Consider the following 14,310-nt stretch of genomic DNA (forward strand, 5'->3'; position numbering starts at 1 on the left):
TTCAATGAACACTATGAAAGGGTTTTTGTAAATAACTGAGTGTAATTCTGGTCACTGCACCTCAAAAAGGATATTATAGCATTGGGAAAAGTCCAGAAAAGGACAACTAGAATGATTAAGGGTTTTGAACACTTTCCCTGTGAAGAAAGGTTAAAACGCTTGGGGCACTTTAGGTTGGAGAAATGTCGACTGCAAGGTGACATAATAGAGGTTTACAAGATTGTGCATGGGATGGAGAAAGTAGAGAAAGAAGTACTTTTCTCCCTTGCTTACAATACAAGAACTCGTGGGCATTCAATGAAATTGTTGAGCAGTCAGGTTAGAATAGATAAAAGGAAGTTCTTCTTCACCCAAAGGGTGATTAACACATGGAATTCACTGCCACAGAAGGTGGTGGCGGCTACAAGCATAGCCAGCTACAAGAGGGGATTAGATAAAAATATGGAGCAGAGGTCCATCAGTGACTATTAGCCACAGTGTGTGTGTGTGCGTGTGTGTGTGTGTGTATATATATATATATATATATATATATATATATATATATATATATATATATATATATATATATATATATATATATATATATTGGCCACTGTGTGACACAGAGTGTTGGACTGGATGGACCATTGGCCTGATCCAACATGGCTTCTCTTATGTTCTTATGTAATTATTTTGCAACAGAAACTCTACACACTTCTCCAACTGCAGAAGAGCAGCTGGCCGGGCAGAATTTGGGACGCCTGCCACCCTCAAAAAGGTCGAGGAAATCCTTTCCCAAATGGAATCCTGGGAAAAGCGAGAGGAAATTTCACAACAGGACCTTGAAGAGCATCATGGAAGATGGAGAAGTCCAGCAAGATCTGGCAACGTCTTCTAGCCCAAACAAGGAACAACCCCTCAACATCGTAACAACTGAGCCAATAACACCTCGCTCTTCTAGTCTTTTTCACCCACCGCCTCCTTTTCTAACAATATCTGCTTCAGGAACATACCAGAAAGTCACGGCAAGGTCAAGCCCTATGAACAGAGGTAAATGAAAGGAAGCACCGTCTTATGGAGTAGACCATCTAGTTCACTACTGTCATGTTCCCTGCTTGATCACAAGTCATAAGATCATACATAAGAACATCAGAAGAGCCCTGCTGGATCAGACCAGTAGTCCTTCTAGTCCAACTTCCTGTCTCACACATAGGCTTCCCAAATCCCCCCCCTAGGCAGGGGACCCCCGATTTGGAGCCTTCTCCCCCTGCTCGGCAAAAATCCAGAAAGCGGGGGGAATGGCGGCCCTTCCCACGCAGCCTAGATCCCAGTAGCTTCTCCTCTCCCCTTCCCACCGATCCCTGATGCTTCTCCTCCTCCCTTCCCTTCTCACCTCGGATCGCAGCAGCTTCTCCTTGCCCCTCCCCTTCCCACCCAGCTCCATCACAGCAGCCGGAGCTTTCCCAGGCTGCTTCCTGCCCCGCCCCAAAGGACCATGTGCCTTTGCACCTCCGGAGGTGGTGAAAGGCTTCACCTTTCTGTGTCTTTGTTGCTGTGAAGAGGCTGGCTGGTGAGTAGAGAGCCAATCCCCTACATCAGATTTGCGAGAAGGGGGGGGGGGTGTGGTGGAGGAGAGGGAAACGTCTTCATTATTCCCTATGTGGAATATTTCTCATAGGGTATAATGGGGAATTGATCTGGAGGTTTCAGGGGCTCTGGGGGAGCTATTTTTTGAGGTAGAGGCACCAATTTTTCAGCATAGTATCTAGTGCCTTTCCCCCAAATACCCGCCAAGTTTCAAAACGATTGGACCAGGGGGTCCAATTCTATGAGCCCCAAAAGAAGGTGCCCCTATCCTTCATTATTTCCTATGGAAGAAAGACATTTTAAAAGGTGTGCTGTCCCTTTAAATGTGATGGCCGGCACTCCCTTGTTGGAGTTCAATTATGCTTGTCACACCCTTGTTCCTGGCTCCGCCCCCCCAGGTCTCCTGGCTCCACCCCCAAAGTCCCCAGATATTTCTTGAATTGGACTTGGCAACCCTACTCACACAGTGGCCAACCAGCTCCTCTGGAAGGCCAACAACAGGGCACAGAGGTCAAGGCCTTCCCCTGATGTCGCCTCTTGGCTCTGGGATTCAGAGGTTTACTGCCTCTTAATGTGGAGGTTTCTCTTCGCCACCAGGGCTCACAGCCAGTGATAGACTTACTCTCCATGAATCTCTCTAATCCCTTTTTAAAGCTGTTTATTCCCATGGCCCTCACGGCATCCTCTGGCAGCCAATTCTACATTCTAATCGCTCTCTGTCAGGATTAGAGTTTTAACTTTTTGTTTGTTCATTTATGTTATTTGTGATCCACCTTTGCTCAGTTGGGCCTCAAGGCAGACAATATAGAGTAAGTCAATGCAATCAACAAGATGGAACGTTCTATAAACCGTGCAATAGGATTTGGTTTATGGAACCGACCAGAAGTCCAGAAAACAGAAATAAAGCAAAGCATTAGTGTTAACACGACAGATTAAACTTTGCAAAAATACATAATAGCGGGGGGGGGGTGTAGAAAAAGCCCAGCAGGAACTCATTTACATATTAGGCCACACCTCTGACACCAAGCCAACTAGAACTGTGTTCCTGCTTTAAAAAAAAGGGGGGGGAAGCCTTGCATAATAAGATCCCGTTTATGGCAACTATACACAGTAGCATAGACCACAGTCTGTAATAATTTATCACAGTAACTTTTACCATCATGAGTTTTACCATAGAGTGTCTATTAAATCCTAGAGCCCTGGTGACGAACCTATGGCATGAGTGCCAGAGGCGGCACTCAGAGCCCTCTCTCTGGGCACATGCACCGTCGCCTGTTTTTGCCTCTCCCACTATCCGCACCGCCCGTTTTCGCTTCCCTTGCTCCCCCGCCACCCGTTTTCGCCTCTCTCGCTCTCCCTGCCACCCGTTTTCACCTCTCTCGCTTTCCCTGCCACCTGTTTTTCCCTCTCTCGCTCTCCCTGCCACCTGTTTTCGCTGCCCCTGCTCCCCCATCACCCGTTTTCGCCTCTCCCACTTTCCCTGCCACCTGTTTTTCCCTCTCTCGCTCTCCCTGCCACCTGTTTTCGCTGCCCCTGCTCCCCCATCACCCGTTTTCACCTCTCTCACTTTCCCTGCCACCTGTTTTTCCCTCTCTCGCTCTCCCTGCCACCTGTTTTCGCTGCCCCTGCTCCCCCATCACCCGTTTTCACCTCTCTCACTTTCCCTGCCACCTGTTTTTCCCTCTCTCGCTCTCCCTGCCACCTGTTTTCGCTGCCCCTGCTCCCCCATCACCCGTTTTCGCCTCTCCCACTTTCCCTGCCACCCATTTTTGCTTCCCCTGCTCCCCCGCCACCATTTTTTCGCCTCTCTGGCTATCCACGCCGCCCATTTTAGCTTCTCCTGCCCCCCTGCCCCCCGTTTTCGCCTCTCTTGCTCTCCCTGCCACCCGTTTTCGCCTCTCTTGCTCTCCCCGCCACCCGTTTTCACCTCTCCCGCTCTCCCCGCCACCCGTTTTCGCCTCTCCTGCTCTCCCCGCCACCTGTTTTCGCCTCTCCCACTCTCCCCACTTCTCCTTTTTCTAAACTAAAATCTCCATATTCAGGTTAAATTGCTGTGTTGGCACTTTGCGATAAATAAGTGGGTTTTGGGTTGCAGTTTGGGCACTCAGTCTCTAAAAGGTTCGCCATCACTGTCCTAGAGTGTCAGGACACCACTTCTGGGTTAATTCTGATTAGGTCTTACCAGGGCTTATTTTGTAGCAGGAACTCTTTTGCATATTAGGTCACACATCCCTGACGAAGCCAATCCTCTTGGAGCTTACAGGGCTCTTCTTACAGGCCTACTGTAAGCTCTTGGAGGACTGACTACATCAAGGGTGTGTGGCCTAATATGCAAAGAAATTCCTCCTACAAAAAAAGTTCTGGGTCTTACTGGCATCGGTTCTGTTGCAGTCTTTAGATTTTTGGATTGTTCAGATGTCATTATTTTCATTTTAAAAAAAAAAACCATTGTATGCTGCCTTTAAGACTTTTCTACTGGCAAGGAGAGAGGGCTGGATCCAGTGACCCATCGGCGCAAAGAGCACAGATCTCCTGTGCATGTACTCTCATGTCATCATTTCCGCCCCCCCACATACCCTGTGGAAGTAGACTTGCCAATCCCCAGGTCCCAGCGGGGGTTCTCCTGCTTTCCCAGCCTCCTTCCCGCTCCCAGTCAGTTGGCCGGCAGGGGGAAGCCCCACCCCCCAAGCCACCATGTGCTTTTCCACCTCCGGAGGCTTGAAAAGGCTTCCTCTTGGAATGGTGTGTCTGTTTCTTTAAGGCTGAATAGGGGCGGGGGGAGCAGGGGGAGAACAACATGGCTGCTCTCAGTGGCTGTGAAAACAGACCAGACCCTCCTAAACCCTCCGTTTCCAGAGGTCGTTTGCATAGGAAAGGTAAACTTGAAGCTTTGGTTGCTCTGTGTTACTTTGATGAAGTTGGAAGTTCAGCAACTCGTGAGTAGAGATGCCAGTCCCCCGCTTCAGAGTCATCAGAAATGGGGGGCGGGGGCCAGAGGGAAGTGTCTGCTGGGCATTATTCCCTATGGAGATTGATTCTCATAGGGCAGTGATGGCAAACCTTTTAGAAACCGAGTGCCCAACCTGCAACCCAAAACCCACTTATTTATCGCAAAGTGCCAACGCATCAATTTAACCTGAATACTGAGTTCTTAGTTTAGTAAAAAAGGAAGCGGGGAGAGTGGGAGAGGCGAAAACGGTTGGCGGGGAGAGCAGGAGAGGCGAAAACAGGTGGCGGGGAGAGTTGGAGAGGTGAAAAGCGGTGGCGGGGGAGCAGGGGAAGCTAAAACGGGTGGTGTGGATAGCCAGGGAGGCGAAAAGGGGTGGCGGGGGAGCAGAGGAAGCAAAAACGGGTGGCAGGGAAAGTGGGAGAGGTGAAAAGTAGTGGTGGGGGAGCGGGAGAAGCTAAAACGGGCGGCGTGGATAGCCAGAGAGGCGAAAAGGGGTGGTGGGGGAGCAAGGGAAGCGAAAATGGATGGCAGGGAGAGTGAGAGAGGGGGAAACGGGTGGCAGGGAAAGCGAGAGAAGCCAAAATGGATGGCAGGAATTGTGGGAGAGGTGAAAACGGGTGGCAGGGAGTATGAGAGAGGCAAAAACAGGTGGCAGGGAGAGCGAGAGAGGTGAAAACGGGTGGCAGGGAAAGCAAGAGAGGCCAAAAAGGGGGGTAGGGAGAGCGAGAGAAGCAAAAACGGGTGGCAAGGAGAGTGAGAGAGGGGAAAACGGGTAGCAGGGAGAGCAGGAGAGGTGAAAATTGGGAGCAGGGGACGCAAAAACAGGTGGCAGTGACAGCGAGAGAGGCAAAAATGGGTGGCAGGGAAAGCGAGAGAGGTGAAAAACAGGTGACAGAAAGAGCAAGAGAGGGGAAAATGGGTGGCAGGGAGAGCGAGAGAGGCGAAAATGGGTGGCAGGGAGAGTGAGAGAGGCAAAAATGGGTGGCAGGGAGAGCGAGAGAGGCAAAAATGGGTGGCAGGGGAAGCGAAAACAGGCGGCGTGGATAGCAGGAGAGGCAAAAACGGTGACGGCGCATGTGCCCAGAGAGAGGACTCTGAGTGCTGCCTCTGGCACGCATGTCATAGGTTCACCACCAGGGTCATAGGGTATAATGGAGAATTGATCTGGGGGGTATCTGGAGCTCTGGAGGGGCTGTTTTTTGAGGTAGAGGTACCAAAATTTCAGCATAGCATCTGATGACTCTCCTCAAAATGCTCTCCAAGTTTCAAAAAGATTGGACCAGGGAGTCCAATTCTATGAGCCCCGAAAGAAAGTGCCCCATCCTAACATAGGGAAGGCATTTAAAAGGCGTGCGGTTCCTTTATATGTGATGGCCAGAACTCCCTTTGGATTTCACTTGTGCTTGTCACAACTTTGCTTATGGCTCCACCCCAATGTCTCCTGGCTCCACCCCCAAAGTTTCCTGACTCCACCCCCAAAGTCCCCAGATATTTCTTAAATTGGACTTGGCAACCCTATGTGGAAGATTGTTCCCGGGGCAACAGCTGCACCTAGGCAAATCTTCAGAGCAGGGGTTTCCTTAGGAAATAATGAAGGATAGGGGCACCTTCTTTTGGGGTTCACAGAATTGGACCCCCTGGTCAAATCTTTTTGAAACTTGGGGGGGGGGTGTATTTTGGGAAGAGGCACTGGATGCTATACTGAAAAATTGGTGCCTCTACCTCAACAAACAGCCCCCTCAGAGCCCCAGATACTCGCAGATCAATTCTCTTTAGCTTGGACACATGGCAACTGATGACAGAGGTTTACGAGGGATAGAGAAGGTAGAGAAATAAGTACATTTCTCCTTTTTCTCGATACAATAATTTCATTAAGTGCCGATGGGGTTTTTGTATCGTGAAAAAGGAGAAACGTACTTATTTCTTGACTTTCTCTATCCCTCGTAAACCTCTGTCATCAGTTGCCATGTCTCCAAGCTAAAGAGACCCGGCCTCTTTAACTTCATTGGGACGCCTGACCTTACACAGCTTTTTCCCCATTGTGTCTTTAGACTACAGCCCTTTAGGATCAAGGAGGAAATCGGATGATCTTCTAGCCCTCAGTGAGAAACACATCTCTCTAAAAAGGTAACGTTAACTATCTACCTGTACAAAAATGAAGCAGAGGACCTGCCTACCTTAGGGACGGTCTCTCCCCACACGTTCCCCAGAGGGTACTCAAATCAGGAACCCAAAACTTACTATCGATCCTCGGTCCGAGGAAGGTAAGACTCAAAACAACTCAAGAAAGAACCTCCTCAATCGCTGCCCCTCAGGGCCGTATTAACAATTAGGCCAAGTAGACACTGGCCTGTGGGCCCCCATGCCTTTAGGGGCCTCAGGCCGGCTTCTCTCTCTGGGTTTCTCCCCACTTGCAGCCCTCCCAGCCTGCACGCACAGCCAGCAACTGAACCGCTCTTTGCCTGGTTTGCCTGGTGCGGCTGCCACTGGCGTCATTGCCAAGTTTGCCTCTTTCTGCCTCCCCCCTACACCTTTGTCAAAGGTGCTTTTGAGAAGGTGCCTGCAGGCTGCAATGGGGACTGTGGGTGGAAGAGCAGGTGCTCCAACTCTGAGGTAATTTGTGATTGGGCCCCTGAGATTTTGACTGCCTAGGGGCCTCCACAGGCTCTGCTGCCCCCTATTGGTGGAACCAACTCCCTGAGGAAGTCAGAGCCTTGTGGGGCCTTGCCCAGTTCCACAAGCCCTGCAAGACGATGCTATTTCAGATAGCGCTTAACTGAATAGATCTGAATGGGTTTTAAGATTACTGCATGCCATCTTTGAATTGCACTGAAATGAGCTCCTAATTGTTTTCATATAATGTTTTAATTTAAATGTTTTGTTGTTGTTTTATTATGAGATTGTGAGCCGCCCTGAACCTGCTTCGGCAGGGAGAGCAGCATATAAATCAAATAAACCTAAATCTATCATTCTTTTTTAAAAGTACATTTAGGAGAACGTAGATTCGGGTGGGTCATATGAACCTATGAAGCTGCCTTCTACTGAATCAGACCCTGGGTCCATCAAAGTCAGTATTGTCTACTCAGACGGGCAGCGGCTCTCCAGGGTCTCAAGCTGAGGTTTTTCACGCCTATTTGCCTGGACCTTTTTGAGTTGGAGATGCCGGGGATTGAACCTGGGACCTTCTGCTTACCAAGCGGATGCTCTACCACTGAGCCACCATCCCTCCCCTAAATTATATGAACATATGAAGCTGCCTTATGCTGAATCAGACCCTTGGTCCATCAAAGTCATTATTGTCTACTCAGACTGGCAGCGGCTCTCCAGAGTCTCAAGCTGTGGTTTTTCATGCCTATTTGCCCTTTTCAGGTGGAGATGCTGGGGATTGAATCTGGAACCTTCTACTTACCAAGCGGATGCTCTACCACTGAGCCACCATCCCTCCCCTAAATTATATGAACATATGAAGCTGCCTTATGCTGAATCAGACCCTTGGTCCATCAAAGTCAGTATTGTCTACTCAGATTGGCAGTGGCTCTCCCGGGTCTCAAGCTTTTTTCTCGCCTACTTGCCTGGACCATTTTTAGTTGGAGATCCCGGGGATTGAACCTGGGACCTTCTGCTTACCAAGCAGATACTCTACCACTGAGCCACTGTCCCTCCCCTAACTGAATGCCATATTGGTCTGAAGCAGCAGAAGAAAGTTTAAGTCCAGTGGCACCTTTAAACTAACAAAGTTTTATCCAAGCGATAAGCTTTCAAGGATGGCGAAGAAAACAGCCAGTCATAAGAACATAAGAGAAGCCACGTTGGATCAGGCCAATGGCCCATCCAGTCCAACACTCTGTGTCACACAGTGGCCAATATATGTGTGTGTGTGTACACACACACACACATATATACACACACTGTGGCTAATAGCCACTGATGGACCTCTGCTCCATATTTTTATCCAATCCCCTCTTAAAACTGGCTATGCTTGTAGCCGCCACCACCTCCTGTGACAGTGAATTCCACAGGTTAATCACTGTTTGGGTGAAGAAGTACTTCCTTTTATCCATTTTAACCTGACTGCTCAGCAATTTCATTGAATGCCCATGAGTTCTTGTTTTGTGAGAAAGGGAGAAAAGGACTTCTTTCTCTTCTTTCTCCATCCCATGCATGATCTTGTAAACCTCTATCATGTCACCCCGCAGTCAACGTTTCTCCAAGCTAAAGAGCCCCAAACGTTTTAACCTTTCTTCATAGGGAAAGGGGCATTATGATACTGGCTGATTTGTTTTCAATTCCCTTCCTAATAATTCCCAGCATGGTGTTGGCCTTTTTTATTGCAATCGCACAGTCTTGACATTTTCAGTGAGTTATCTACCACGACCCCAAGATCTCTCTCTTGGTCGGTCTCTGCCAGTTCACAACCCATCAACTTGTATTTGTAGCTGCGATTCTTGGCCCCAATGTGCATTACTTTGCACTTGGCCACATTGAACCTCATCTGCCACGTTGACGCCCACTCACCTAGCCTCAACAGATCCCTTTGGAGTGCCTCACAATCCTCTCTGGTTCTCACCACCCTGAACAATTTAGTGTCATCTGCAAACTTGGCCACTTCACTGCTTACTCCCAACTCCAAATCATTAATGAACAAGTTAAAGAGCAAGGGACCCAGTACTGAGCCCTGCGGCACCCCACTGCTTACCGTCCTCCACTGCGAAGACTGCCCATTTATACTCACTCTCTGCTTCCTATTACTCAGCAAGTTTTTGATCCACAAGAGGACCTTTTACTCCATGACTCCTTTTACTCCATGACTCTCCAGCTTACTAAGGAGCCTTTGATGAGGAACTTTATCAAAAGCAGTCTTGTAATGTGCCTGCATAGAACCATGGTGCTGCGTCGTTTGGAACAATGTGTACAATTCCCTTTTTAAAACTTAGACAATATTTCGACGCCATCTCTTCAAACTCCTGCTCAGCGCAGCTTATAATTAAAATAGCATAACCCTATAAACAACGTGCCATTAAACACAAGCCAATGCACACAAATGGCTCAAAAACTATCCATAAAACACACTGCGGAACAAATCATTTTTTAAAAAAACACGGTAAAATAAAAACCTACAGTATATGAAAAGCCTGGGTAAAAAGATGTGTCTTATCATGACACCTGAAGAACCATAAAGTAGACAGCAGGTGAGTCTCAGGTTGCCAGCTGTGGATTGGGACATTCCTGGAGATTAGGGGTGGAGCCGAAGCAGGGTGGGGCTTGGGGGCGGGACCTCAGCAGGATACAATGCCATAGAATCCACCCTCCAAAGCAGCCATTTTCTCTGAGGCGAAGTTATCTTTTTTTGCCCGGAGAGGAATTATAATACCAGGAAACGTCGACTGCGAGGTGGCATGATAGAGGTTTACAAGATTATGCATGGGATGGAGAAAGTAGAGAAAGAAGTACTTTTCTCCCTTTCTCACAATACAAGAACTCGTGGGCATTCGATGAAATTGCTGAGCAGTCAGGTTACAACGGAAAAAAGGAAGTCCTTCTTCGCCCAAAGGGTGATTAACACGTGGAATTCACTGCCACAGGAGGAGGTGGTGGTTACAAGCATAGCCAGCTTCAAGAGGGGATTTGCTAAAAATATGGAGCAGAGGTCTATCAGTGGCTGTTAGCCAAAGCATATTGTTGGAACTGTCTGGGGCAGTGATGCTCTGTATTCTTGGTGCTTGGGGGGGGGGGAGGTGCAAAGTGGAAGGGCTTCTAGCCCCACTTGTGAACCTCCTTATGGCACTTGGGGGGGGTGGTTTGCCCCTGTGTGACACAGAGTGTTGGACTGGATGGGCCAGTGGCCTGATCCAACATGGCTTCCCTTATGTTCTTAGGAGATCGCCAGGTGACACCTTGTTCAAACCACAAGAGAATCACAGCATAGAGTGACAGGAAAAAACCCTAAGGTTCCGTGACAACCAGCCTCAATAAAGGAAACAACGGAAAACAAAGTGAAAAAAAATATATTGTTATTCTAAACACTCTTACAAGAAATTACGAGATAAACATACCCTGATGTACAGAACACCCATATAAGATGCTTAGGAAGGACATAAATGAACCCATCTAAAGATACAGTCTTACGTTTTATCCAGAAGTCCTTCAGCTTCAAAGGAATCCGCGGTTCTGACTGTATTATACAAGACATATTGGACTATTTTGGAAACTGAACTACTACGTGGTTTCCTCAGGAGCTGCAAAACTGGGGATTCCTTTGAAGCTGAAGGACTACTGGATAAAACTTAAGACTGTATCTTTAAATGGTTTCATTTCTGGGTTCATTTATGTCCTTCCTTTTCATCTTATATGGGTTTTCTGTATATCAGGGTATGTTTATCTCGTAATTTCTTGTGAGAGTGTTTAGAATAACAATATATATTTTTCATTTTTCCCCCATTGTTTCTTTTCTGTTTGAGAGCCAGTTTGGTGTAGCGGTTAAGCGTGCAGACTTATCTGGGCGAATCGGGTTTGATTCCCCACTCCTCCACTTGCACCTGCTGGAATGGCCTTGGGTCAGCCTTAGCTCTCGCAGAGCTGTTCTTGAAAGGGCAGCTTCTGGGAGAGCTCTCTCAGCCCCACCCACTGCACAGGGTGTCTGCTGTGGGGGAGGAAGATAAAGGCGATTGTGAGCCACTCTGAGACTCTAAAATTTGGAGTGGAGGGCAGGATTTCAATCCAATATCTTTTTCATCTTCATCTTTTTATTGAGGCTGGTTGTCATGGAACCTTAGGATTTTTCCCTGTCACCTGGAGGTTGGCAACCCTATCATGCATAAGTAAAATTGCATCGAAGGGTCCATACTTAATCCAACAGTCAGATAGTCCAGAGGGCAACTAGTTCACAGGGTGCAGTAGAACATGGCTGGATCAGGCCAAAAGTCAAGAATCCTCAAATCAATCCAAGGCAGAGGCAAGACACCAGGTGGGCTTAGACCCAGAACCACACAAGCTGGAACAGCCTTCCTACTATTTCTCAGACTGAAGAGCCAAGCCTGGAGACAGTAAATTTTGGCTAGATCTGATTGGCCCCCTCAGTCAGCTGCTTCCACCAGCTCTCGATCTCATTGGCCCTTCAAGGCACAGTGTTTCCTCTTCCGGAGGAGAGCGCTGTGTGGCAAAGGAAGTTGGGCCAGCTTCCCCTCCCGGCAAGCCGAGGTCGACTCGTGGGTGGGACGGGAGGCAGATGTGCACATGTGGATGAGCTTTTCTGGTCCGCCTGCCTCCCGCCCCCTGGGCGGCTTTAAAAGCCCATCTGTTATTAGTCTTTGTGACCTTATTTGGGATGATGGTCAGATAAACAGAAAGCTTTCATTTTTAGCCACAGTGTATGGAGCACAGGTCCATCAGTGGCTATTAGCCACAGTGTATGGAGCACAGGTCCATCAGTGGCTATTAGCCACAGTGTATGTGTGTATATAACATTTTTTGCCACTGTGTGACACAGAGTGTTGGACTTGATGGGCCGTTGGCCTGATCCAACATGGCTTCTCTTATGTTCTTATGTTCAGCCCTGAGTTGTTGGATTTCTTTCTGCAGCTTGGACAGGTCCAAGGCCACCCATTCTCTGAAGACAGGTAGGTTTGTTTTTTTTTTGAGGTCATTTGGAAAGTCTTTGGCTCTTGTGGAGCAGAAAGGTAATTTGTGCCAGAGGAGAAGCCCAAAATGCATTTCCCGTAGCTTGCAGGAATTGAATGGGGTTTAGATTAGACACGGCTAAAAAACGAATCGGTCTGCTTCAACACACCGAGATTTTCCATTGTCGCTGGAAGTGCCTTCATTTTTAATTGTCATGCACTGGTGAGGGCTGAAAAGCGAAAGTGAAGCTGCTCTCCTAGCTCTTCTTTGCTTAGTAAACCACAGTGGATGTCGTACAGACAACCTATGGAAGGCACATAATAGTGAAATAACCAACCCATCACCACAGGTTGTATCGATGGCTATCGTTTGGATGGAGACTAGATCATAAATATGCGATATAAATAAATAAGAATGCTAGTCCAGCATCCTGTGTCACACAGACCAATCAGTTGGAGGGCCAAAAACAGAGCATAGAGGCCGAGGCCTTCATAAGAACATCAGAAGAACCCTGCTGGATCAGACCAGTGAGGGGCCATCTAGTCCAGCATCCTGGCACAGTGCTTAAGTGCGCAGACGCTTATCTGGGAGAACCGGGTTCGATTCCCCACTCCTCCACTTGCAGCTGCTGGAATGGCCTTGGGTCAGCCATAGCTCTGGCAGGGGTTGTCCTTGAAAGGGCATCTGCTGCAAGAGCTCTCTCAGCCCCACCTACCTCACAGGGTGTCTGTTGTCGGGAGGGGGAGGGAGGTAAAGGAAACTGTAAGTACTCTGAGATTCAAAATATAGGGTGGGATATACATCCAATTTCTTCTTCTTCTTCTTCGTTTGCTTTATATACCACCCTCCCCCAATGAGGCTTAGGGCAGTTAATAACAATTTATGAACACGATTCTGTTTGTATTTATACAAACAGACAAAGAGATAGCGTATACAATTCTTTTTGTAATTATTTATTTATTTTATTGGCTTTATATCCCGCCCTCCCCGCCGAAGCAGGCTCGGTAAAAACAGGTACAAATAGAAGAATATTTTAATGTTCATATTTTATACTTATTTGTTGGGAGGGACGGTGGCTCAGTGGTACAGCATCTGCTTGGGAAGCAGAAGGTCCCGGGTTCAATCCCTGGCATCTCCAAAAAAGGGTCCAGGCAAATAGGTGTGAAAAGCCTCAGCTTGAGACCCTGGAGAGCCGCTGCCAGTCTGAGAAGAAAATACTGACTTTGATGGACCGAGGGTCTGATTCAATATAAGGCAGCTTCATAGGTTCATATGTTTTGACATTTTCCCCTTATTGATTTTAACATTGTCAGTCGCCACGAGGTCCTTCGGGTGAGCAGCAACTCAAAAAAAATTCTAAGGAATAAATAAAGTAAATAAATTGTATGGTCTATCCAGGGACGAGAAGATCGAACAACTGGAAAGGATGGTCTTCAACCTCCAGCAAGAAGTCTTCTCCTTGAAGCAGAAAGTACATCTCCTGGAGGCCTCCTCGTCGAAGGAGCCAGAAGCTCCGCACCAGCCCTGCGAGGCAGACAAACTCTTCAACGGCTACACCAGGGAGCAACTCCGAGAAGCCATCCGGTTTGACCAGAAAATCAGCACCGCTTGCAAGACGCTGCTTCACAAGCTCTTCACGTCCGACTATATCCAAAGCCACTCCATCACAGGGAGACGGGGGAATACATTCCGGGAAGCGAAGCCCATGATGGACGAAAGGTGCATCAAAATCATTCGGGTGTTGCTGAAGCAGAAGTTCGGGGACCATCTGAGTGACACCGTCATCACCGAGAAGATCCAAAATGTGCAGAAGGCCCTGAGGCAGAAATACAAGGCGGAGTGCCTTTGATTAGCCATAGATTTGACACATCCCATCTGGGTTGAGTTCTCAAAAATAATGTGTCAGATTATCCTGGTGGATAGCCATGTTGGTCAGAAACAACAGAACAAAGTTTGAGTCCAGACCATCAAAGTTTGAGTTAAGACCATCAAAGTTTAATTCTCGGTATAAGCTTTTGTGTCCACACACATACAAGATTATGTATGGGATGGAGAAAGTAGAGAAAGAAGGCCTTTTCTCCCTTTCTCACAATGCAAGAACTCGTGGGCATTCGATGAAATTGCTGAGCAGTCGGGTTAAAACAGATAAAAGGAAGTCCTTCTTCACCCAAAGGGTG

General features: G+C 47.9%; 1 protein-coding gene across 1 annotated transcript; it reads left to right on the forward strand.

Moving 5' to 3' along the window:
* Window positions 1-833: 833 nt before the first annotated feature.
* LOC132567214 (uncharacterized) lies at window positions 834-13,982 on the forward strand. The gene is made up of 3 exons (XM_060232905.1): window positions 834-1,029; window positions 6,568-6,643; window positions 13,532-13,982. The coding sequence occupies exons 1-3, from the start codon at window positions 834-836 to the stop codon at window positions 13,980-13,982; spliced, it is 723 nt and encodes a 240-aa protein (XP_060088888.1).
* Window positions 13,983-14,310: the final 328 nt, after the last annotated feature.

Source organism: Heteronotia binoei, chromosome 2, assembly GCF_032191835.1.
Source record: "Heteronotia binoei isolate CCM8104 ecotype False Entrance Well chromosome 2, APGP_CSIRO_Hbin_v1, whole genome shotgun sequence".
NCBI classification, from domain to species: domain Eukaryota; kingdom Metazoa; phylum Chordata; class Lepidosauria; order Squamata; family Gekkonidae; genus Heteronotia; species Heteronotia binoei.